This window comes from Fundulus heteroclitus, unplaced genomic scaffold (assembly GCF_011125445.2).
Source record: "Fundulus heteroclitus isolate FHET01 unplaced genomic scaffold, MU-UCD_Fhet_4.1 scaffold_63, whole genome shotgun sequence".
NCBI lineage: Eukaryota > Metazoa > Chordata > Actinopteri > Cyprinodontiformes > Fundulidae > Fundulus > Fundulus heteroclitus.
Genome location: NW_023397066.1, coordinates 342989 through 368589, shown reverse-complemented (window position 1 = coordinate 368589; position 25601 = coordinate 342989). Strand labels below are relative to the sequence as shown.

General features: G+C 44.4%; 1 protein-coding gene across 1 annotated transcript; it reads left to right on the top strand.

Moving 5' to 3' along the window:
- Positions 1-674: 674 nt before the first annotated feature.
- LOC118561416 (E3 ubiquitin-protein ligase TRIM21-like) lies at positions 675-25303 on the top strand. The gene is made up of 3 exons (XM_036133458.1): positions 675-1018; positions 2240-3388; positions 24626-25303. Exons 2-3 carry the CDS (start codon positions 2249-2251, stop codon positions 25301-25303), a joined length of 1818 nt encoding a protein of 605 aa, XP_035989351.1. The 5' UTR covers positions 675-1018; positions 2240-2248.
- The last annotated feature ends 298 nt before the right edge of the window (positions 25304-25601 follow it).

The window sequence follows — 25601 nt, the reverse complement described above, 5'->3', positions numbered from 1 at the left end:
TTGATACTAATGGAAAATGATTTGTGGGGACCATCTCAGGCCCAGAGAAAGGGTGGTTCCTAGGAACAGGAAGTAAGCCACAGCAGACAGTGTTGAGGATGGTGAGGAGAGGCAGTGTAGGAGGAGTTCTGGAGAAGTCTACCACCTCTTCTGTCTGGGGCAGATTACCCTACTGGTGGTTATGAGCGAACTGGTGAACCTGTCCATCCAACTCTCTGTTTGCAGACTCTTCACCATCCTAGATCAGTCCTATGAAAGTCATGTAATCTGCTGACCTCAGAAGTTTCACAGACTGGTCTGCTGAGGTGCATTTGTGTATCAGGAGAGGGGAGAGAACAATAGTCTCACCTGGTGCTGCCAGTCGGTCAGGAACCTGGGGATCCAATGAAAGCTCTGAGCACCATTGTGATGGAGGATGAAATGGTGTCCAGGTTGACTTCATGACCTATTCCACAGTAAGCAGACTGCAAGGGATCCAGCAGGGAGATTTTGATGTCCTTAAAATGTTCCAACACCAGTTGTCAGGGATACAGGTCTGTAGTCATTTAACACTGTGATGGTGTGTTACTTGGTGACCGGGATGATTAACATCATAATTTCTCCAAATATACTAAGATAGATTGCTCTGTTGGTGTTTTTTTTCTTTCTTCAAACAAACTAAACATTTCAGGTCAATAATTCAACGTAGGGTAAGAATACACATTTTCCTACAACTGGAAATGTAAATTGATGTGAAATTTAGGATTGTTTATCAGTCATGATGTGATTTACAACCTGGTGTTCTGCTTTTGTCCAGCAGAGGGCAGCATATGAACAGCTCTCAGGGAAGGATCCAAACTGCACAAAGACTCACTTCCTTGTGATTCAGTGAATCAGTCATGACTTTAAACGTCACTTTGCAGAAATGAAAGTAAGTGTTTGTCAGAGTGAAGCCTGAGCTGCCGTCGAGAGAAACGTGTTTCCTCCTGAAGACCAACTAAGTTCATCTGTTTCTTCTCAGCAACAGACTCTAACTCTGGTGAGTTCAGCAGTTCAATGTTAGACTTTCCTTTCCAGTCAGTAGGAGTAAACGTGGTATATTCCTCTGATTGCTGTTTGAAACATGTTGGGGCAGAGCTGGCAGTATAAACACCATGGAGACATTATACCAATCATGTTCTCTGTCTTTTTATGTCTTTCCAATATTCAGACAGAGCTGGACAGTCCCAGAAAACATTGGAGTGGTCTCCTAAGTCTGAAATTGAGCAAAGGATTTTTTTCTTAATAATTAACCAGTTATTCTCCTGGTTGTGGAATGACTGGTTCATTATGCGTAATCCTTCAGATCGCCATCTTTTAAAACCACTGTCTCACATTGAGGGAACAAAGTCTACATTACCAACATCTGGCAGGGTTCTTGAGATAGTAAGAGGACCCCCTAATTTCTTCTGGACTAAATCTCATACTCCTAATGAGCTGAAGAACGTTAAACAGCGTGTTGTTGTCAGAGAGGGAAAGGGAGCATCACTACTTTCTGATCTGTTCTGAATCCATCGGCCATCTTTCTGTTCCTCCTCCAGCTGATTCCTTTCATCTATTTTCATCAGGATTCCCAACTTATAAAACATCTGTGCTGCTAAACTTATCCTCAGCTGTGATATCCTGACCCTTCATACCTTCTGGGTCTAGGTATATTCAGAGAGTTACGTCTGAATCTGTTCTGCAGGTTCTCACATCGCTCACTGAGATCTTTGTCTCATCACAGCAGGTACAGAAGGGTCCCTTCATGAATGCTGGATTTCTCTTCCACTGAGCCGCTCCTCTCTTCCTCCTCACTCAGTCTCTGCTCATGTTGGACCATTTGAGCTTTTAGGTCCTCAACAGAGCGTTCTCCTCTCTGCAGAGACGCTTTAGTCTCTCTGTGTCCGTCCTGTTTTTCTCTTCTTACTTTCTTTACCTCATGGTGAATCTCAGCTACGTCCATCTCCCTCCATACATCTGCAGTTAGCTTTAGCCTGGTTAGCTGGGCTCAGAGATCTCCGTCCACTTTTCTGACGTGTTGCTTGTTGCTGGTTTTAATCTGCCTGTTTGATCTCATCCTCTGATACTGCTGAGCTTCATAAACCAGGTGGAAATAGACTATTAGGCTGAATTAATAATGCCAGACAGGAGCTCCATGTTTCTGCTGTTTCTCTTAGCGTGACGTCACTGGAGGTCCTGAACAAACTGTTTTAACTTGTTCTCCATGATCTGTCCTCAGAGTTCAGAAATGTCTTCTGGCAGCAACCTGAGGTCTGAGGATCAGTTTCTGTGCTCCATCTGTCTGGATGTGTTCACTGATCCAGTCAGCACACCATGTGGACACAACTTCTGCAAAGCCTGCATCACTCAGCACTGGGAGGCTAATGTTCCCTACAAGTGTCCCCTGTGCACAGAGCTTTTCACCTCTAGACCTCAGCTGGGAGTCAACACCTTCATCAAAGAGATGGTTGCTCAGTTCAGACATAAAGCTCAGCAGGAAGCCAGCAGCAGCAGCTCAGCTGCTAAACCAGGAGAAGTTCCCTGTGACGTCTGCACTGGAACCAAGCTGAAGGCCCTGAAGTCCTGCCTGGTGTGTCTGCTCTCCTACTGTCAGACTCACCTGGAGCCTCATCTGACCACTCCACGTCTGAAGAAACATCAGCTGATGGAGCCTGTGGAGAACCTGGAGGACAGGATGTGTCTGCAGCACGATAAACATCTGGAGCTGTTCTGTAGGACCGACCAGACATGTGTCTGCTCTCTCTGTTCTGTTCTAGACCACAAGAACCACCAGTTTGTTCCTCTGAGAGAAGAATCTGAAGGAAAGAAGGCAGAGCTGAAGAAGACCGAGGCTGAAGTTCAGAAGATGATCCAGAGCAGACGAGTGAAGATCCAGCAGATCAAAGAGTCAGTGAAGATCAGTAAAGGTGCTGCAGACAGAGAGAAAGCAGAAGGTGTTCAGGTCTTCACTGCTCTGAAGGAGGCTGAGAGAGGCCTGGAGGAGCTCATCAAGGAGATCCAAGACAAACAGAAAACTGCAGAGAAACAGGCTGAAGACTTCATCAAAGATCTGGAGCAGGAAATCTCTGAGCTGATGAAGAGGAGCTCTAAGGTGAAGCAGCTCTCACAGTCTGAAGACCACCTCCACCTCCTCCAAAGCTTCTCCTCCCTGAAAGCTGCTCCACCCACCAAGAACTGGACAGAGGTCAGAGTTCATCCTCCATCATATGAGGGGACTGTGGTGAGAGCTGCTGCTCAGCTGCTGGAGGAGATGAAGAAGATCAAGAAGATGTTGGAGCTGAAGAGGGTCCAGCAGTATGCAGTGGATGTGACTCTGGATCCTGATACAGCTCATCCTGACCTCATCCTGTCTGATGATGGAAAACAGGTTCATTGTGGGAATAAAAGGAAGAAACTTTCAGATAACCCACAGAAGTTTTCTCCATCTATTTGTGTTTTAGGACATCAGAGTTTCTCTTCAGGCAGATTTTACTTTGAGGTTCAGGTTAAAGGAAAAACTGAGTGGACTTTAGGAGTGGCCAGAGAGTCCATCAACAGGAAGGGACAAATCACTCTGAGTCCTCAGGATGGTTTCTGGACTGTTTGGTTGAGAAATAGAAATGAGTACAAAGCTCATGCTGGACCTCCAGTCCGTCTCCATCTCCAGCCTGGTCCTGAGAAGGTGGGGGTGTTTGTGGATTATGAGGAGGGTCTGGTCTCCTTTTATGATGTAGATGCTGCAGCTCTGATCTACTCCTTTACCGGCTGCTGCTTCACTGAGAAGCTCTACCCATACTTCAGTCCCAGTTTAAATTATGGAGGTAAAAACTCTGCTCCTCTGATCATCTGTCCTGTTAATCAGGATGATTTTAACTCTGATGAATCAGAATCAGAACCTGAATCAGAACCAGAATCTTAACAGGAACCAGAATCAGAACCAGAACCAGATACAGCTCCATGAACAAAGAACCTCAGGGTGAAGAACCTCCAGTCTGAGTAACTCTGTAGGAGAAGTCTTTAGGTCTATTTCACAAAACCAAGATATAGGATTAAACCAGGATTTTCCAGATATTCTGTCTGAATTAAGCCTGAACTCACATCAGTTACCATGGTGATTTATCCTGCTCCAGACCAGGCTAACAGGTTTAGTTAACCCTGGTACCTTCTCTGTTCAGTCATTGGTCAAACTGATCAGAAATCGGTGAGTTTGTCAGTCACTGATTCTGTTTCCTGATCTGAGTGTTTTTTTTATCATTCTGCTTTAAAATCCCACTGATACACTTGGTATTCAGTCAAGTACTACAATTATTTTAAATAATGATGGTAGCCTAAAGATTTGTTAACTTTATAATTATCCATGTGGGCGTTGTTACTGTTTAACTGTGTTTTTGAGACTGTTGTTGTTCTGACTTTGACAGAAAGGTTTAATAGACTGTTGCTGCTGTTTAGGGAATTAGAATAGCTGGTGAAGAATCAAAGGTGTTGTCAATAAAATCTGGTGTTAAACCATTTTCAACGAAATCCTGCAACTCTAGGGGGCGCTGTTCTACTGCCTCCTCCCAAAAAAGACGTTTCTCCTCAAGTGCACAAAATATGCATTTCACAGCCTTAAAAGAAAAATAAAGAAAACAAACTATGAGTTTATGCTTAGTGTTTTAAATCCAAAGCGTATTTATATTAATAATTAATTCCAAATTAAAATATTATATGGGGTGAACAGTATTATGGAAATACTGTCTTCTGAAAAGGTTTCATCCCTCTCTACTGCTCCACTGCTTCAGAGTTATGGAAATAAATCAGCAATACAATGGTTTAAAGTTATTTATGCAATATAAAAGTAGCTCCAAACAAAGGTGTTTCCTTCATAACAGCAGCAGTGTTTCATTTATTGAGTCTGATGTGCTTCAGTTCCTCATCAGCCTCCATCAATAGATGTTGCCTGTCTGGTTTATAGATTGGAGCTGATCCATTGTAGCATCAGTGAATCTGTGATCGACCTCATGGTCTTTGTAGACAGCAGAGGACGCACATTTATCTGGATTACCACACCTGGCTTGACTTACTACACCAAGTCTGGATATTTCTGACCATCTCAGCATTCTTCTTCTAAAAAATGACTTTTAGAAAATCTGGAGTTTAGATAAAGACAGAATGAATGAAACTGAGAGCTGAATGTGATTCAACAGCCTGAGATTAACTGATGTTCATATTGTAGTAAACTGGAGAATTTCAGGTTTTAAGCTCCTTGGTGACAGAGAAAGAATCAATCATCTACTGCCTGCCCTGTAGAGTCACAAGGACTAGTACCGTTCTTCAGTGGTCATTGGGCAGGAGGTGGGTTTACTCTGGACAGATCAGCAGTCCATCACAGGGCAACACAGACACACCAAAGGACATTTAGAGAGACCAACACTCATGTTTCAGGCTGTGGGAGGAAGCCAGCGGACCTGGAGAAAACCCACACATGCAGGAAGAACCCGTCTGACTGTTAGGCAGCAACGCTACCAACTAGACCACTATGCAGGAACCCCCCATCCTAAGGGTTCTAACCATGGACCTGCTTGCTGCAAGGCAGCAGTGCTGCTATTAGCACCACTATGCAGCCCAGGAATAAACCAGTAAAATAACCTGTAACCTATGAAAGCTGCTGTGTGTCAGATGTACTAACAGTGATTAGGAAATATTAGGAAATGTCTGCAGTAAGAGCAGAAAAACCACAGAATCATGAGTTTAGATTCACATCAAGATCAAAGTGAAGTTTGAGTGAAAATGATCCCAGATGAATCTTTTCCTCCTCAACAAACAACTCAAACTGCTGAGAAGAGCTGATATTCTCACCATGTTTAAAAATAAAACAGGATTCAGAGGAAGTCAGGACTAGGACTCAGTGATGGGACACAGAGACTTTCCTTTATTCATGTAACTTCCAGATCTTCTGTCTGTTAACCAGGATCATCAGAACATCTAAACACAGAGAAATCTGGACCATGAACAGTGCTGCAGCTTTTTACAGCCTCATAAAGATAAAACAGTCAGAAGCTCCAAGGGAGGACAGCTGACTCTGACTGAAAGGCTGAGATTACAAGCTGGCTACATTTAGACCATGAACACAACTACAGAGACCTGGTTCTCCTAAAGTCAGACATGTTCAGCACCAGAACAGCAGCTCAGTTTAGGGTCACCAGAGGCCAGCGTCTACCTGCAGACAGAACCCAAGATGCTCTCTGATGTCCCTGAAGCCATGTCAGCCTGAGAAAGCAGGGAAGACCCTGAGCAAGCAGCCAGAACCGTGTTCAGGACCATAAGAGCTGAGTCTGGGCTGAAGGTCCCTCAGTCAGACTGGGAGACACCAACCCTGACCCAGGCTGTGGTCCAGTGGGACGTCCAGGTCCAGACTGACAAACAGGGGATGGCTAATAAGGAGGACATGGTGGTGGACAGAGAAGAAAGGAGGGATGGAGATAATAATCCCTAAGAACAACGTCTAGAAGGAGGAAGACGAGAAGCTGAAGAAACACCAATAAAACCTGAAGACTGGTAAGAATTAACATTTTGGTCTACTGGATGTCCAGAAGGTTCTAAGTAGAGCTTTATGGTGCTAGAAGAAGAAATGGGACCAAGAAACAAAAGCTTTAGAGCAGTTTATTAAAAAATAAGTAGTTCATCTGATCAAAACTATCCAAAAACCCTGAAAGCAGAAAGCAAAGAGTCCTAAAAGGACTCAGTGATGAGCAGCTCCACCATTCCTGCTGATCTCTACAGGCTTTGAGGCTCGATGCCAGTGTTTCCAGGAGGCTAGCAGGAGGCTAACAGGAGGCTAATAGGAGGCTAACAGGAGGCTAACAGGAGGCTAATAGGAGGCCAACAGGAGGCTAGCAGGAGGCTAGCAGGAGGCTAACAGGAGGCTAGCACCAGGCTAGCAGGAGGCTAGCAGGAGGCTAGCAGGAGGCTAGCAGGAGGCTAACAAGAGGCTAACAGGAGGCTAGCAGGAGGCTAACAGGAGGCTAACAGGAGGTTAGCAGGAGGCTAGCAGGAGGCTAACAGGAGGCTAGCAGTAGGCTAGCAGGAGGCTAACAGGAGGCTAGCAGGAGGCTAGCAGGAGGCTAACAGGAGGCTAATCAGAGGCTAACAAGAGGCTAGCAGGAGGCTAACAAGAGGCTAACAGGAGGCTAGCAGGAGGCTAACAGGAGGCTAGCAGGAGGCTAGTGCTCCAGGTGCTGAAGACGGCTTCATGAAGGACTTCCACTGTCTGGAACTGACGTTAATCTTGGTGGACTTCTCCTGTCATCCATCCCCAGATCTTCTCAGCAGGATCTAAATCAGAGGAACACACAGGATGGTCTGAAGGAGGGAGATTGTTCTCCTTTGTCATGCAGTCATTGTCCTGCTGACAAACTGGATCAGTACCACACAGATGAGGGTCCTCCATCATGGGGCCCTGATGCAGCATCTCTACATCAGCTGCTGTCTGACGCCGCTGTAACAACCTGAAGCTCCATCGTTACTATTTAATAAAGATCAGTAGTGCCACCTAAATCTTTAAAAAAGGAAAGAAACTGGCAGTAGAAGCTGTATTAGTACATATAGCACATCCCTCACATCAGGTCATTCTTCAACGAGAACATAAAACACAAATTATGACATTTTAGGGTTTTGTAAGGAAAATAATTAATCAATAATGTGTGTTTCTAACTTCCAGCTCCAAATCTGAACTATCATGTCCTTCAAAATCTAATTAATAGTTAAATCATCAGAATTTCTCCAATTATACTCAGATTAGTTTCTTTGTTCCTGATTTTTTTAAACAAGCTAAATATTTAAGAACAATATTTAAATCTAGGATAAATTTACTTAACTTTAACTTTTCTGGATCTATAAACTGATGTGCAATTCAAGCCTTTTGATCAAAGTCATGATGTGAAAGATTTACAACCTCCATCTATGGTTCTGTTTCTTCCAGCAGGGGGCAGAATATCAGCAATTCACAGCAAAAGACCAAAACTGCATAAAGACTCCCTTCCTGTGATTCAATGAATCAGTTCTGAGTTAATGGGAGAGACTCCTAGAGAACTCTGCTGAACATCTGGCTGGTATATTTTCCTGTATTTTCACAATGTCTGTATAACTTTAGGGTCCAGGATAATGAAAGGTTCACTAATCAAAGCCAAGACAAAATGTCTTTAACGGACCCCCAACCCGTGGTTTGCAGACCCCCGGGGGTCCGGGTACCCCGCTCTGAGGGACACTGCTTCAGACCAGGTAGGAGTGTGGAGGGTTAACTGTGTTTTATCTGATTCATATTTTTTACCTGTTTTATTTACTGATGACTGCCAGAGTCAATGTGAGGGCAGACATTTCATAAAGTCTGCTGATGACTGTGATTGTGTCTGAGGTTGATGACCATGATCATGGCTTTGTGGTGAATGATTTTATTGGATGGTATGAGCGCTCATTTCTGCAGATCAGTGTCTCTAAAATCAAATAAATGTTAACTGATTCTAGAAGGAAGCCTCCATCATTCCCTCCAGAGCTTAACAGACTGTTGAAGTTGTCCAACACAATAAATAACCTTTAAGACTAATGCATGTGCTCTCTGTGCAGTCCTCCTTCCTTTATCCGTTGGTTTGAGTCCCTTTTCAGGGCTAAACATGTCATAAAGATCTGCAGTAAAACCCTTAGTCAGGTGGAGTTCTCTCAGCTCTACAGGAAAACAGTTTTAGGGAAAACTAAAGTTCCATCAGCTCTCCTCGTTTTCTCCCCCCTGACTCTGTTTCTCTCCGCTTGATTTATCTTCACCCGTTTTGTGATTCGACCGACCTAGAAAGGCCTGGAAGAGGGAAACAGCAGTGATGCCTGAGCAAACCACTCTTTCCTTTAATGTTCCCTCACCAAACGAGCCTGGTGGACATAACAGGATAGTTGAAAACCATCATCAGAATGATTCAGGGTCAGCTTTTCTCCTGCACAGCTTAGAAAGATCATAAAGAGTGTGTTTCATGACAGTTGGCTTTTCAAGCTCTGATGTTAGAACAAGGCAGGGATGTACTTAGCCTGGACTCCACCTGCATATGCGGTGAGTCTACGAACCCCATGCAGACCCAGGTGGCCGTCTCTACAAGGCTGCCGTTGAGGAACAGCGTGTGAAGGAGGGTGATTGTAGCGTGGCAAGGTGGTTTATATAGTGGCCTCTGCTTTTAGAGGCAGTTCCTGGGTGCCTGTAAAATCTCATGTTTCATGTGGCTTTCAACTCAGTCTCATTTATCCCACATGGCAAGTTGCACAACACTGGAGAACTTTCTGGGGAAAACCTGGTCTGATCCGGAGAGACGGCATCCATCCTACTTTGGATGGTGCAGCTCTTCTTTCTAGGAATCTGGCCGGATTCATTAGTTCTCCTAAATGCTGACAACCCAGGGTCCAGACCAGGAAGCAGAGCCGTAGTTTAACACACCTCTCTGCAGTTTCTGTACTGTTACCCACCCATTACCCTATTGAGACGGTGTCTCAATTAAAAACTGATCTAAAAGGAGCAAATCATTAAAATCTCATGAAAATCAATACAACTCAACTTGAACCAAAAAAAAAAAAAACAATCAACAGAAATAATGACTCATCAGACCAGGCGACGTTTTTCCAATCTTCCATTTTGTTGAGCCTGTGGAAATTGTTGCCTCAGTTTCCTGTTCTCAGCTAACAGGAGTAACATGTTGTCTGCAGCTGTAGACCATCAGCCTCAATGTTTGACGTGTTGTCCCTTCAGAGATGCTCTTCTGCACACCTTGGCTGTAATGTGTGGTTATTTGAGTTAATGTTGCCTTTCTATCAGGTAGAACCAGTCTGGCCATTCCCTCTGACCTCTGGAATCAACAAGGCATTTGCACCCACAGAACTGCTGCTCACTGGATATTCTCTCTTTTGCGGACCATTATCTGTAAACCCTAGTAATGGCTGTGCATGAAAATCCCAGTAGATCAGCAGTTTCTGAAATACTCAGACCAGCCTGACTGGCACCAACAACCATGCCACATTCTAAGTCACTTAAATAACATTTCTTCCTGTCATGGAAAAATGATTTTCAAGAAGTAAGATAGTCTTTTGATACAGAGACTGGTCTTTATTCAAGGGTTAGGGTTAGCACACTTAATAAGACAACACTGTGTCTTTATAGGGAACACAAACAGGAAGAGACTCTGTGATGAACAAAGAACCTCATGTGATGGATAACGGCTCCATTTTGGCTCATGACCTTTAACCTCTCCTCTAACCTGGGGAGGACCCAGCTCTCCTCTCCTACTCTACATTACCCTCCCCCCCCCCCCACTCTGACACACATACAGAGGTAATAGTGGGGTCATTTCCAATAATGCCTTATGATCATGTAAGCACACACTGAAAACTGAACTCTGGTTAACATTACATCTCTGCTAACACAGGCTGTAGACTATACGTGCCATTCTGTTAAATGACAACATGTTTTTCATAATGTTTAAATTTAGAAGTAGAGTAGATCATTTCCCATCACAGTCCGTCCTTTGATTAAAGAATAATGAAAATGTCTAAACCAAATAGTAACATAGCAACATGAAATTAAAATCACAAAAGCTTCATAAATCAGACTCGTCACACAACATCACAGTCTCAGCATTTATCCACAATTTTGGGTTCAACTAATTAAATAAAGGCTGTTTTAGATTGCTATGCCCACATTATTTTAATGTACATTAGACTAGGTAATCTAAGCCTGTCAGGGTGCAGTTTTTCCTGCTGGCACCTTCCTCCTCCCATACACCCAGTTTCCACTCTACACCTGATCTCTGCCACCTGCCACCACTAATCAAGCCAGACTCTTTCCACCTGCTGTCCTCCCTCCTTAAACCCTCCTCAGACTGGTCATCCTCGCTGGAACGTCTTCACACACTCCTTCATGCGTACCTGGGTCCTTCCCGCCTTAACCTGCGTCCTCCTGCCAGCCTTCGCTCCTTACCTCCATCAGCTCCAGCTCCTGCCATCATCTCCACCCTGCTCCAGTCTGGTACAGTCTCCGGTCCTCCCTCCACAACTTATCTTATTCCATAAACTCAGTTAAACATGACTCTGTGTGTGGCTGAATTCAGGTTCAAATCCACAATCCCTGACAAAGCCTGCATAGTAATTAAGGTCAGATTCACCTTCTCTCACTGCCCACCTGAAGGCCTCCTACGTGCAGCTTGTGCTTTATGGATAAACCATAAAGTTATCAATTCATAGTCACACTAGGAGACACTAACGGCAGATTAAACCTTCCACAATGAAAAAAGCATCACTTTTCTAGTAAATTAAACCCAAAACTAATATATTAGAATGTAAATAAGTCAAGGATAAAACATAAATATTTGCGCTGTGGTAAAAGCAAATACTAAACAATGGATTCTTCTTCATAGAAGGTACACCTGGTCTGGTGTTCTGTTAGCTGTGACATCATCAGGGGAGGCAGATCATCCACTATTACCATCTACCATAGAAAGTACTCCTGGGTCAATGTGAGCTTCTGAGCTTTCTGTGTCTCTGCTCTGTCTTCTCTAAGCCCCAGTGGGTGGAGGCAGATGAGCGTTCACACTGAGCCTGGTTCTGGTTCTGCTGGAGGTTCTCCTCCCTGTTAAAGGGGAGTTTTCCTCTCCACTGTCGCTTCATGCATGCTCAGTATGAGGGATTGCTGCAAAGCCATCAACAATGCAGACGACTGTCCACTGTGGCTCTACGCTCTTTCAGGAGGAGTGAATGCTGCTTGGAGAGACTTGATGCAACCTGCTGGGTTTCCTTAGAGAGGAAACTTTCTCACCAACCTGGAGGATCTGATGGAGTCTGACTCTGGAAAGAGACTTGAGATGATGTGTATCGGGAAATGGAGCTCTATAAAAAAGATGAAATTGAATAGATTTGCTCTGTTTCTGTACATCCCATAATTAGCCCTCTGTTTATTTTTATTTTTCTTTTCTCTGGTCATAATTGCAGCTCCTGCTGTATTTTCCTCCCCAGCAGAGTCCCTCCTGCCTTTCGTCTCTCAGGTTTCTTTCAGCTGAAGTTCTGGTTTTCTGACTGAACACAAACTCTGATGAGTTCTGACTTGATACAATCTCACAGCTGCAGGCTGAAAACATCAAGGCGGTCCTTCTGCAGGTAGACAGGTAGAGCACACCTCAGCTGCCTGCTGATTGGCTCTCCTGGACAGGAACACACCAACCAGGAGTCATGAACTTAAACCCAACAGCGACTGTTTCTGCTCGCTGCAGCAGCCAGCCAATCACAGAGCAGCAGGTCCACATTTAAAAGTGGCTTTCACTGACTTCTCTGTCCTGTGCTGAGTTCAGGAACCTTTTCCTGCCTGGAGGATTCATGCATTCTCTGAAAATGTTCTGGTTGCACTGAAACTGAGTAAAAGCAAACAGAGGAAGACTCTGCAGACCCGGATCAGAACCAACTACAGGTACATTTGGATCAGACACAAGGTGCAGTACTGCAGCTGTCCTAAAGGGGCGGTCTGTGCTCCTGCACACCTGAACAAGATGAACAGGTAGAGCAAGTTTTTAATAACCGATGCAACAGTTAGTGTAATTATCTATTCACCTAGAGAGAGAAACACTGCAACTATTGCTGCAGCTGGACCGCTTCCAGAACCAATAACTGGACCAACAATTAGCTTCTGGGCAGAAAGAAATCCTGCAGATCAGAACATTTTTAGGTATTCTGAGCAGAAGGTCAGATAATGATCCCTCTGCAGTTATCTCCTGTCCTCTGTGTCTCTGGAGCAGCCTGGGCTGCCTGGACCCACACCATGAAAAACTGCTGCAATGAAACAGTTTTCTTCAGCATTTCTGTCCTTCAGTGAGAACAGAGTCTGTTCTCCACCAGAACATCAGACCTGCAGCAGATCCAGCCTCAACTTCCGCAACTTTCTGCAGACAAGCGTCCTCCTCATGGCTCTGAGCTCCATTTCTCCTCAGTGTGGTGCTGCCATCTGGTGGTTGAAGTCAGAGTTGCAGCTGGTTTCCTCTTTTCAGTTCAGCTTGTAAGACATTTAGTCCAATTAATCCTGGTCATTAAACTATGTGATGCCAGGAAATAGCATCACAGAAAGGTGGTCTGAAGAGCCCAGGTGGGGGCGGGGTGCTGCTCTGAATGCACCTTTTATGTTTGTCTAAACCAGGTCTAGAGTGTTCTCTCCCCGAGTTGCAAAATCCACATGTTGGTAGAAATGAGGGAGAACAGTTTTCATATTTTCCTGGTTAAAGTCCCCAGCAATGATGAAAGCCCCCTCTGTGTGCAGATTACAACTCAGAGATAGTGCGATATACAGGGGTTGGACAATGAAACTGAAACACCTGGTTTTAGACAACAATCATTTATTAGTATGGTGTAGGGCCTCCTTTTGCGGCCAATACAGCATCAATTCGTCTTGGGAATCTACAAGTCCTGCGCAGTGGTCAGAGGGATTTTAAGCCATTCTTCTTGCAGGATAGTGACCAGGTCACGACGTGATGCTGGTGGAGGAAAATGTTTCCTGACTCGCTCCTCCAAAACACCCCAAAGTGGCTCAATAATATTTAGATCTGGTGACTGTGCAGGCCATGGGAGATGTTCAACTTCACTTTCATGTTCATCAAACCAATCTTTCACCAGTCTTGCTGTGTGTATTGGTGCATTGTCATCCTGATACACGGCATCTCCTTCAGGATACAATGTTTGAACCATTGGATGCACATGGTCCTCCAGAATGGTTCGGTAGTCCTTGGCAGTGACGCGCCCATCTAGCACAAGTATGGGGCCAAGGGAATGCCATGATATGGCAGCCCAAACCATCACTGATCCACCCCCATGCTTCACTCTGGGCATGCAACAGTCTGGGTGCTACGCTTCTTTGGGGCTTCTCCACACCGTAACTCTCTCGGATGTGGGGAAAACAGTAAAGGTGGACTCATCAGAGAACAATACATGTTTCAAATTGTCCACAGCCCAAGATTTGCGCTCCTTGCACCATTGAAACCGACGTTTGGCATTGGCATGAGTGACCAAAGGTTTGGCTGTAGCAGCCCGGCCGTGGATATTGACCCTGTGGAGCTCCCGACGGACAGTTTTGGTGGAAACAGGAGAGTTGAGGTGCACATTTAATTCTGCTGTGATTTGGGGAGCCGTGGTTTTATGTTTTTTGGATACAATCCGGGTTAGCACCCGAACATCCCTTTCAGACAGCTTCCTCTTGCATCCACAGTTAATCCTGTTGGATGTGGTTCATCCTTCTTGGTAGTATGCTGACATTACCCTGGATACCGTGGCTCTTGATACATCACAGAGACTTGCTGTCTTGGTCACAGATGCGCCAGCAAGACGTGCACCAACAATTTGTCCTCTTTTGAACTCTGGTATGTCACCCATAATGTTGTGTGCATTGCAATATTTTGAGCAAAACTGTGCTCTTACCCTGCTAATTGGACCTTCACACTCTGCTCTTATTGGTTCAATGTGCAATTAATATAGATTGGCCACCAGGCTGGTCCAATTTAGCCATGAAACAGTTGTTATTTTTTATTTATTTTTTTCATTATTATTTTGTCCCTGTCTAGCGATGTGGCAATAAGAATTGATGTCTTAATGCCAAATAGAGCTCGACAGATTTTGCTTTCACAAGTGGAGCAATCAGCATTCGCCATAGTGCTCCACTTGATTTGTGCATGTAAATAGTTTTTTTGTGATTCCTGCGGAGATAATTTCAAATTATGTGGACACTACAATGGGAAAGTAGGAGAGTAAAGGAAGAACAAGAAGAGAAAAAAAGAAAGACAAGAGGTGAAAGAAGAGATAAAAGGGAAAGAATGATAAAACGTCTTCTGTCTGCTTCATCACCTGGGGTCCGTTCTTCATACGTTGCTTAAAACATCCGAGATCAAATGACACATCCAAGATGATTTCATCCGGCTAATCATGATCCGGCTAATTGGGTTCTTCGAACACACCTGTTGTTTATGATTAGTATTGCTGGATTGAGTTATCTGAGACAACTGTGCGTTCATGCGTTTGTTTAAAAGGGGAAATGTATCGATAGTAGAAACAATGATCAGCAGCGCTGCTATTGGCTGTTCAGCATGGCCAAAGAACGCCCACAGTTTTTCTCCCAGCAGAACACGAGCTTTTAATGGAAGGTTATGATGAATTTGAGTCATTAATTAAAACGACAGTGAACACCTCAATGTCTGCTTAAGCCAGGAGAGAGGGCTGGGAAAAAGCAGCAGACAAATTAATGCGTAAATACTGTCCATGGTAGATGTTTCTATCACTTTCTACAGTATGTATTTTTGCATTTTAATAATCTCATATTTACTTTGTTCTTTTATATCAGAGCCTCCACGGGACCCACTAGAACATGGGGACAAGTAAAAGTGAAATACAAGAATATTCTACAAAATGGTAGCCTTTAATTATTATACTTTATTTTAAAAAGCCACTTGTTATGTCAAGAGATTCAAATTTCGGTGTCATTCCTTAAACACTGGAAGTAAAGGACGCGTGCACACTGATAAATATTATTTATCTATAAAACATTGAAGTTCATCCTTTTCCAAGTCATCCACAGTTTACACGGAAAAACTGTATCGCTCCGTCTCTAGATAATCCATCCATAGTTTTATTCTTATACAATATACGGCTCGACAGGAAGCAAGCCTTTCAAAGTAAAACTAAACTTCACAATAAAATGGCCTGAACAAATCTTACCGAATATGATAAAAATAAAAAGCAAACTATCATACAAATAACTTAAATATTTTAGATTTATGGCTCCAACACCACTTTTTCCTCTTTAAAAGCCACTGTTAAATGATGTGTATGTCTGTTTATAACAGCCACCAAGAAAAATCTCTCTACAGTTACATTGTCGCGCTGCGCTAAAGGATTCTGTCTATTGCGCAATACACGATTAATTCGAAAAGTTCTAAAATTATTCTTGCACCTTCTGCAACAGGTTGCTGTCGTAAAAATTGACATGGCTACGGCAGACTTCCCTATCTCCTCCGCTTCTAAAGCCGTGATCTAATATTGTTTACATGAAATAAGCCTGTTCTCGAGCAGGTTTAAACTGGCGCACATGTTGCTATGACAACAAGTGCAGGAAGTCTTTCGAAGAACCAAACGATCCAAGATCATGCCAAATCGTCAACAATGAAATCCTGCTAACTGAGTTAGTGACGTACGAAGAACGGACCCCTGGAAAGAGAGATGCAAAAAGAACAGCACAACCAACAGACATAAAGCAACAGATACAATCGAGTAACACCTAGATGTCATTGCTAAATCATATGTACTATTATTTAAGCTGACATGTGTAAAGTGATACCAGAGAAAAGAAAGTGAAAAAAAATTATATAAATGAATTACGGGCTATCTGTATATAAGTGAACACTTATATACACCCAGCACCTGTGGGAGTTTGTGAGAGTGCACTAGTGTATGTGAAATTTATCCAGAAGGAAATAGCTCAATAGTGATTGTGAAGAACCAAAGGCCTGCCTTCCCCGAGCACAGAGGCAGGCCCCAGGGGACTCATAACCCCGGACTCCCAAAGCAGGGCGCCCAAGAGGGGCCGACACAGGAAATCTGCAACCCCCCCCCCCAGGGAAAGAGGAGAGACAACCCCGAGGAAATCCCCCAGCCACCGCAATGCCGAAGCCCCCAACAGCCGCGGGGACGAGCCCGTGGGCTCCGCCGGCAGCCAGCTACGCTGAATTGGTCCCGGCCATGGGCCCTGAGGGCCAGAGGCCCCGGGGCGCCCCGCCTCAGTTGTTATTGATGTAAACGCAGAGTCCGCCTCCTCGGGTCTTACCGCTGAGTTCTTTGTTTCTGTCGGCGCGGAAAGTAGCTAGCCCCTCCAGGCTAACGGCGTTGTCTGGGATTGATGATGTGAGCCATGTCTCCGTCAGGATGAGAGCGCAGCGGTCCCTAAACTCCCTCTTTGCAGAGAGCTCGAGTTATAAATGGTCTATTTTGTTATCCAGTGAGCGGACGTTGGAAAGCAAGATGGATGGGAGCAGCGATCTGAATGGGTTAGCCTTTAGCTTAGCTGCTAAGCCTCCGCAGCAGCCACGCTTCTTCGGCCGGCTACACCGCTTCCGCTTTGCTCTCCACCGGCGTGAGATGCTCCTCCGCCGCCTCACAGGCCCCCGGGACTGGTACCCGCAGTACTCCGAAACCGCGTAAACAATCGAGCGTAGAAGTGGTTATAAGTCCAAAAACACGCCCATTAACGCCCATTAAACTATTGTCCTACTACGAGCAGATGGGTTGAGATACCTAACAGACCGAGGGCAATTTAATAAACATTAAATAATTTCAAAACGAGTAACGGCACAACTAATGTGGCAGTTAGAGCTGAATCTCTTCATATCATTCAGCCTCAGAGCATCCAGCATGTCTCTGTCCTGTTCCTCAGCAGCCTGAGGGCAGACAACATATACTAGGGTGACCAAACGTCCGTATTAGGCCGTGGGCCAGAATCTGTACGGTGACTTTTCGTATGAACTGTCAGGGGGCAACTTTCTTGCACCGGGAAAAGTTGCTACACATAGCAGTGATCTCAAAACACCAATGTTCCCACGTTTTCACTTGCACATTAAGAAGTTATAGCCGATAAAAAATCTAAACTGTGGCGCTCCAGTCCAATAAGTCACGTGATTCGATTTTTGCTGCTCAGCCAATCCGATCGCTGTATTGTCAGCTGAGCGAGTTTACCACGTCATCATGGCTGCGCCCGTAAGATGGTTGTTTCTGTTGTGTCTGTTTCCAGACGAAGAAAGCCCAATAATAGCATTTTGTGGCGCCACCTGGCAGAGATCTTGATGGCAAGAAAAAAATAAATAGCCCAGACCATCCATCCATTCATCCATCCATCCATCCATTCATCCATCCATCCATCCATTCATTTTCTAACACGCTTATCCCTGCGTTCGCGAGGTGCCGGTCCCTATCTCCAGCTGTCAATGGGCGAGAGGCGTTGTATAAACTGGACAGGTCACCAGTCCATCGCAGGGCAGAAATAGTCCAGACTTTTGCCCAATTTACTGTGATATCACCAAGACCTGCTGCGCTAGGATAGCACAGGTGTCGTTGTGCCAAACGACTTATCCCCGCCAGAATTTGTATTCCCTGCGCCAAGAGCGCATTCAGCTGGAAGAATGAATCTAGTCAACTCCGCCTCATTTCCAACCTATTAGGCGTGGAAATGAGGATGTTTTACTTTTCTTAACGAAATATAGCAATGGTGTCGTTACATTATCGTTCATCCATCCATCCAGTATAATACGTTATGAGAAAGAAAACGGTCATTTCCAGATGTGTCACGAAAATATTAGCTTTATGTTATTAGATTGTCGAATGTCTGTCTGCTGAAACCAAAATCCACCTTCCTAAGTCCATCACAGCTGTCTGCTGGTTCTCTTTTTTTCTTTTTTGGTAGCTAAACCCGCATGAATAGATTATATAAAGCGGATTTCACGTGTGATCAAATGAACACTGAATAAAGGCACAGCCAAAATTATCAGATTTAATAAGATTTTAATTCAACCAAGAACCTTATCGAGATATTAACCGTATTAAGAAAACGAGATATGTCTCTTTTAAAAATAGAACAACGTATTAGGAGTTTAAAAAAAATAAATTTCATTTTACTAGAATGTGATGTTTAAAATATTTAGACTTCACAAAGCTGGAGGTTAAAACTTTTATTGATTTCAAAAATACAATACAAAATTCTACAAATTCCGAAGGGGATAACTCGTTTGGCACAACGAGTTTATACAACGCGTCTCACCCATTGACAGCTGGAGCTCGGCACCAGCACCTCGCAAACCCAGCGGGGATAAGCCTGTTAGAAAATGGATGGATGGATGGATGGATGGACAGATGGTCTGGGCTATTTATTTTTTTCTTGCCATCAAGATCTCTGCCAGCTGGCGCCAGAAAATGCTATTATTGGGCTTTCTTCATCTGGAAACAAATGCATACAAACATCTTACGAGCGCAGCCATGATGAACTGATGAACGCGCACAGCTGACAATACAGCGATCTGATTGGCTGAGCAGCAAAAATCGAATCACGTGACCTCTTGGACCGGAGCGCCACAGTTTAGATTTTTTATCGGCTATAACTTATTAATGTGCAAGCGAAAACGTGGGAACATTGGTGTTTTGAGATCACTGCTATGTGTAGCAACTTATCCTGGTGGAAGAAAGTTGCCCCCTGACAGTTCATACGAAACTTCTTAAGGAAGCGTCCTACAGATTCTGGCCCACGGCCTATATTTCCCGGGACATGTCCGTATTTCACGTCCTGTCCCGGGCGTCCCGGGTTTTTTTTAGAAAGTGAGGAAATGTCCTGTTTTTTTAAATTACCTTCATTGGACCATTAAATTGACAGGCACTAGGGCACTGCGCACGGCGCTGCGTGTGACGTAATCCCTGAGCCGCGTCAGTGCGGGCAGCCCTGTTCTTAATCAGAAGATAGATAGCGTGGCTGTCACTACGCCAACAACATGCCGAAGCGCAAATGTATGTTTACCGACGATTTATAAAAGAGTTTCCCCGCTTTCAGACCGGGTCGAGACAAATGGGAGGCCTTTATTGTGCTATTCATTCATTACAGGAAATGTTAAGCATTTTTTAATAAATACATTTTGAATTAAATTATCATTTGTTATTGGAGTTATTGCTGTTGACTTTTACTCAAAAGCATTTTTAATAAAACAACTGTAAATATCATGTTATTGTAGGATTACGTAGGCCTATGTTAAGTGAGTGCATGCCACAGACATCACTATGCATGGGAACAGAGATTACCCCCCCCCCCACTCCAAGGTGTCCTGGTTTTCCCAAATGAAAATATGGTCACCCTAACATATACATATATTGTATATACATATACTGTATATTATATGATATCCCAGCGCTTTAACGCTTTGCATGCATGGCTTATCATGTATATTTAGGACAACATAGCAAGCTAGGACTAGCATTAACTTATCTGGTACACGTCGGAGGGAGCTAATACTTTCGTCATTAATCACTGGCTTCAAGCAGCCTTATCTTGGTTTTCTTTTTCTGCTCCAACACTCTCAATTCTCTCCAATGTTTCTCCCCTCTGTCAACTCTTTATTCCCGCTTGTCGACCTTCTCTGTCTGATAAAAAATATACACTGAGCAGCTAGCTTACTAGCTACGCCATGCTATGGTTTGTTATTGTCAGGATGCAGCTTGTAGGCTGCATGCTGAGCCTCCCTGCCTCTCTCCCTTCCCTGCACAGCCTGATTGGTTCCACCTGTCAGGCTGCAATTATCTCTGATTTGTTTCCACCTGTTGTCACCACTATATGTACTCACCTCAGTTTGTTTCTTGTTGCCGGTCCGTAGTGTTCAACTCCTAGTGGAGAGTCATCGGCGCTGCCTCGGCTTCCAGTCTTCGGCTCTGGCACTCCGCCCAGATCTCCAGCCTCCCGCTCCGACGTTATGCTTCTCGTTTTCTGCGTCTCGTCTTGGTCTTCTGTGAAGTCATCAGGTCCTGGTCAGTTTCTCTCCGCTCTTCTCCTGTCAGCCAGCTTCTGCACCCAACAACTCTGCCTGGAAAAATACTTTTTTTTTTCATGTCTTTCCACACCCAAGTGTAAAATAAACTCTCTTAACATCCAACCCTGTGTGTGCACGCTATGTCCGGGTTCGTCCTCAAAAAATATCATGACAGTTATGTTGTCAACGTTCCGTTACGTAGCTGTTCTGTGCCTTACAGCCGTGAGACTGTGTCAGGTCTAAGCACCTAGAACATCATACTACACAGGGAAAGAAGACAATTAGTTTGGTTTCATTCTCGAGGAGAGTAGGAAAAGACCGTACAGTTACAATCTCCAACCCACTCTGCCAGTCACAGCGTTCTCCTCGATTTTATTAAGTTTGGGGTGTTTCCCTAGTTACATGACTGAGGCTGTCCTGAAGGATGGGGAAACAGTTACAGCCTCAGTTGTCAACAAAGATACAGAGCCGAGCAATCACATCCAGTCAGCACATAATCTTGTAGCTGAGTCTTCTTGTTTAAGGAAGCGAAGAAACAGAGTGTCTTCTGTTTCTTTGCACAGACATTATTAAGCTATCATGTGAGTAATATGATTATATCAGAAGCTTACATTACTACATCATAACAAGATAAATCGGTTAATGAAGTATAAACATTATTCCCAACAGACTGCTCACATTCAATTGTAAAAGAAAACTACCCAAAGCGAACTGAATAGTCCTGATCCATAGCGTACCGCCCTAAGTAGGTACTGCTGGAAAAGTGGCAATAGTGACCCCTACCCCCGCCAGCCAGGGACAGACAGGCTTCTTGAAGTCTTCAAGCACATCTGGTGTGCTTGGAACCACATAAGCAGGTTACTAAAAACAGGAATGGGTCAATGTAACCGTTAGGGGGAGAAAAGCCTAAAAAGCAACACATACTGAAGTCTCCAAAGTTGGTGCTAATGGAAAATGATTTGTGGGGACCATCTCAGGCCCAGAGAAAGGGTGGTTCCTAGGAACAGGAAGTAAGCCACAGCAGACAGTGTTGGATGGTGAGGAGAGGCAGTGTAGGAGGAGTTCTCCAGAAGTCAACCACCTCTTCTGTCTGGGGCAGACTGCAAGGGATCCAGCAGGGAGATTTTGATGTTCTTAAATGCATCAACACCAGTTGCTCAAAGGAATTCATGACCACAGCTGTCAGGGATACAGGTCTGTAGTCATTTAACACTGTGATGGTGTGTTACTTGGTGACCGGGATGATTAACATCAAAGTTTCTCCAAATATACTAAGATAGATTGCTCTGTTGGTGTTTTTTTGTTTTTTTTTTCAAACAAACTAAACATTTCAGGTCAATAATTCAACGTTGGGTAAGAATACACATTTTCCTACAACTGGAAATGTAAATTGATGTGAAATTTAGGATTGTTTATCAGTCATGATGTGATTTACAACCTGGTGTTCTGCTTTTGTCCAGCAGAGGGCAGCATATGAACAGCTCTCAGGGAAGGATCCAAACTGCACAAAGACTCACTTCCTTATGATTCAGTGAATCAGTCATGACTTTAAACGTCACTTTCCAGAAATGAAAGTAAGGGTTTGTCAGAGTGAAGCCTGAGCTGCCGTCGAGAGAAACCTGTTTCCTCCTGAAGACCAACTAAGTTCATCTGTTTCTTCTCAGCAACAGACTCTAACTCTGGTGAGTTCAGCAGTTCAATGTTAGACTTTCCTTTCCAGTCAGTAGGAGTAAACGTGGTATATTCCTCTGATTGCTGTTTGAAACATGTTGGGGCAGAGCTGGCAGTATAAACACCATGGAGTCATTATACCAATCATGTTCTCTGTCTTTTTATGTCTTTCCAATACTCAGACAGAGCTGGACAGTCCCAGAAAACATTGGAGTGGTCTCCTAAGTCTGAAATTGAGCAAAGGATTTTTTTCTTAATAATTAACCAGTTATTCTCCTGGTTGTGCAATGACTGGTTCATTATGCGTAATCCTTCAGATTGCCATCTTTTAAATCCACTGTCTCACATTGAGGGAACAAAGTCTACATTACCAACATCTGGCAGGGTTCTTGAGATAGTAAGAGGACCCCCTAATTTCTTCTGGACTAAATCTCATACTCCTAATGAGCTGAAGAACGTTAAACAGCGTGTTGTTGTCAGAGAGGGAAAGGGAGCATCACTACTTTCTGATCTGTTCTGAATCCATCGGCCATCTTTCTGTTCCTCCTGCAGCTGATTCCTTTCATCTATTTTCATCAGGATTCCCGTCTTATAAAACATCTGTGCTGCTAAATTTATCTTCAGCTGTGATATCCTGACCCTTCATACCTTCTGGGTCTTGGTATATTCAGAGAGTTACGTCTGAATCTGTTCTGCAGGTTCTCACATCGCTCACTGAGATCTTTGTCTCATCACAGCAGGTACAGAAGGGTCCCTTCATGAATGCTGGATTTCTCTTCCACTGAGCCGCTCCTCTCTTCCTCCTCACTCAGTCTCTGCTCACGTTGGACTATTTGAGCTTTTAGGTCCTCAACAGAACGTTCTCCTCTCTGCAGAGACGCTTTAGTCTCTCTGTGTCTGTCCTGTTTTTCTCTTCTTACTTTCTTTACCTCATGGTGAATCTCAGCGACGTCCATCTCCCTCCATACATCTGCAGTTAGCTTTAGCCTGGTTAGCTGGGCTCAGAGATCTCCGTCCACTTTTCTGACGTGTTGCTTGTTGCTGGTTTTAATCTGCCTGTTTGATCTCATCCTCTGATACTGCTGAGCTTCATAAACCAGGTGGAAATAGACGATCAGGCTGAATTAATAATGCCAGACAGGAGCTCCATGTTTCTGCTGTTTCTCTTAGCGTGACGTCACTGGAGGTCCTGAACAAACTGTTTTAACTTGTTCTCCCTGATCTGTCCTCAGAGTTCAGAAATGTCTTCTGGCAGCAACCTGAGGTCTGAGGATCAGTTTCTGTGCTCCATCTGTCTGGATGTGTTCACTGATCCAGTCAGCACACCATGTGGACACAACTTCTGCAAAGCCTGCATCACTCACTACTGGGAGGAAAATGAAAGATGTCAGTGTCCTGTATGTAAGAAGGTGTTCAAGATGAGACCTGAGATGGAAATCAACACCTTCATCAGAGAGATGGTTGCTCAGTTCAGACATGAAGCTCAGCAGGAAGCCAGCAGCAGCAGCTCAGCTGCTAAACCAGGAGAAGTTCCCTGTGACGTCTGCACTGGAACCAAGCTGAAGGCCCTGAAGTCCTGCCTGGTGTGTCTGCTCTCCTACTGTCAGACTCACCTGGAGCCTCATCTGACCACTCCAGGTCTGAAGAAACATCAGCTGATGGAGCCTGTGGAGAACCTGGAGGACAGGATGTGTCTGCAGCACGATAAACCTCTGGAGCTGTTCTGTAGGACCGACCAGACATGTGTCTGCTCTCTCTGTCCTGTTCTAGACCACAAGAACCATGAGTTTGTTCCTCTGAGAGAAGAATCTGAAGGAAAGAAGGCAGAGCTGAAGAAGACCGAGGCTGAAGTTCAGAAGAAGATCCAGAGCAGACGAGTGAAGATCCAGGAGATCAAAGAGTCGGTGAAGATCAGTAAAGATGCTGCAGACAGAGAGAAAGCAGAAGGTGTTCAGGTCTTCACTGCTCTGAAGGAGGCTGCTGAGAGAGGCCTGGAGGAGCTCATCAAGGAGATCCAAGACAAACAGAAAACTGCAGAGAAACAGGCTGAAGACTTCATCAAAGATCTGGAGCAGGAAATCTCTGAGCTGATGAAGAGGAGCTCTGAGGTGAAGCAGCTCTCACAGTCTGAAGACCACCTCCACCTCCTCCAAAGCTTCTCCTCCCTGAAAGCTGCTCCACCCACCAAGAACTGGACAGAGGTCAGAGTTCATCCTCCATCATATGAGGGGACTGTGGTGAGAGCTGCTGCTCAGCTGCTGGAGGAGATGAGGAAGATGTTGGAGCTGAAGAGGGTCCAGCAGTATGCAGTGGATGTGACTCTGGATCCTGATACAGCTCATCCTAGCCTCATCCTGTCTGATGATGGAAAACAGGTGAAACTTGGAGATGTGAGGAAGAAGCTTCCAGACAACCCAGAGAGATTTTCTCACTGTGTTAATGTTTTAGGACATCAGAGTTTCTCTTCAGGCAGATTTTACTTTGAGGTTCAGGTTAAAGGAAAAACTGACTGGACTTTAGGAGTGGCCAGAGAGTCCATCAACAGGAAGGGAAAAATCACAGCAAGTCCTGAGGAAGGTTTCTGGACTGTTTGGTTGAGAAATAGAAATGAGTACAAAGCTCTTGCTGGACCTTCAGTCCGTCTCCATCTCCAGCCTGGTCCTGAGAAGGTGGGGGTGTTTGTGGATTATGAGGAGGGTCTGGTCTCCTTTTATGATGTAGATGCTGCAGCTCTGATCTACTCCTTTACCGGCTGCTGCTTCACTGAGAAGCTCTATCCATACTTCAGTCCTGGTCTAAATGATGGAGGTAAAAACTCTGCTCCTCTGATCATCTGTCCTGTTAATCAGGATGATTTTAACTCTGATGAATCAGAAGCAGAACCAGAATCAGAATCAGAATCAGAACCAGAATCAGAACAAGAATCAGAAATAGAATTAATAAAATTATTGACACTACCAACAGTATCATTGCCTGACTCCATCAGACTGAATCAGAACCAGAATCAGATGAATCTCCATAAACAACCTTTGGGTGAAGAACCTCCAGTCTAAGTGACTCTGTAGGTGAAGTCCTTAGGTCCATTTCACAAAACCAAGATATAGAATTAAACCAGGATTTTCCAGATATTCTGTCTGAATTAAGCCTGAACTCACACCAGTTACCATGGTGATTTATCCTGCTCCAGACCAGGCTAACAGGTTTAGTTAATCATGGTTCCTTCTCTGTTCTCTTTTCAGTCCTTAGTGAAACCGATCAGAAATTAGTTAGTTTTGTCACTGCTTATGTTGCCTTACCTGAGTGTTTTTTTTTCCCATCAACCTGCATTGAAATACCACTGATACACATTGG

What these genes read in the sequence shown, in the direction of transcription:
- LOC118561416 (XM_036133458.1), top strand. Translation starts at nt 2,249, where the DNA reads ATGTCTTCTGGCAGCAACCTGAGGTCTGAGGATCAGTTTCTGTGCTCC. An exon ending in TGTCTGATGATGGAAAACAG is followed by an intron (nt 3,389 to 24,625) that starts GTTCATTGTGGG and finishes GATGGAAAACAG; the next exon opens with GTGAAACTTGGAGATGTGAG.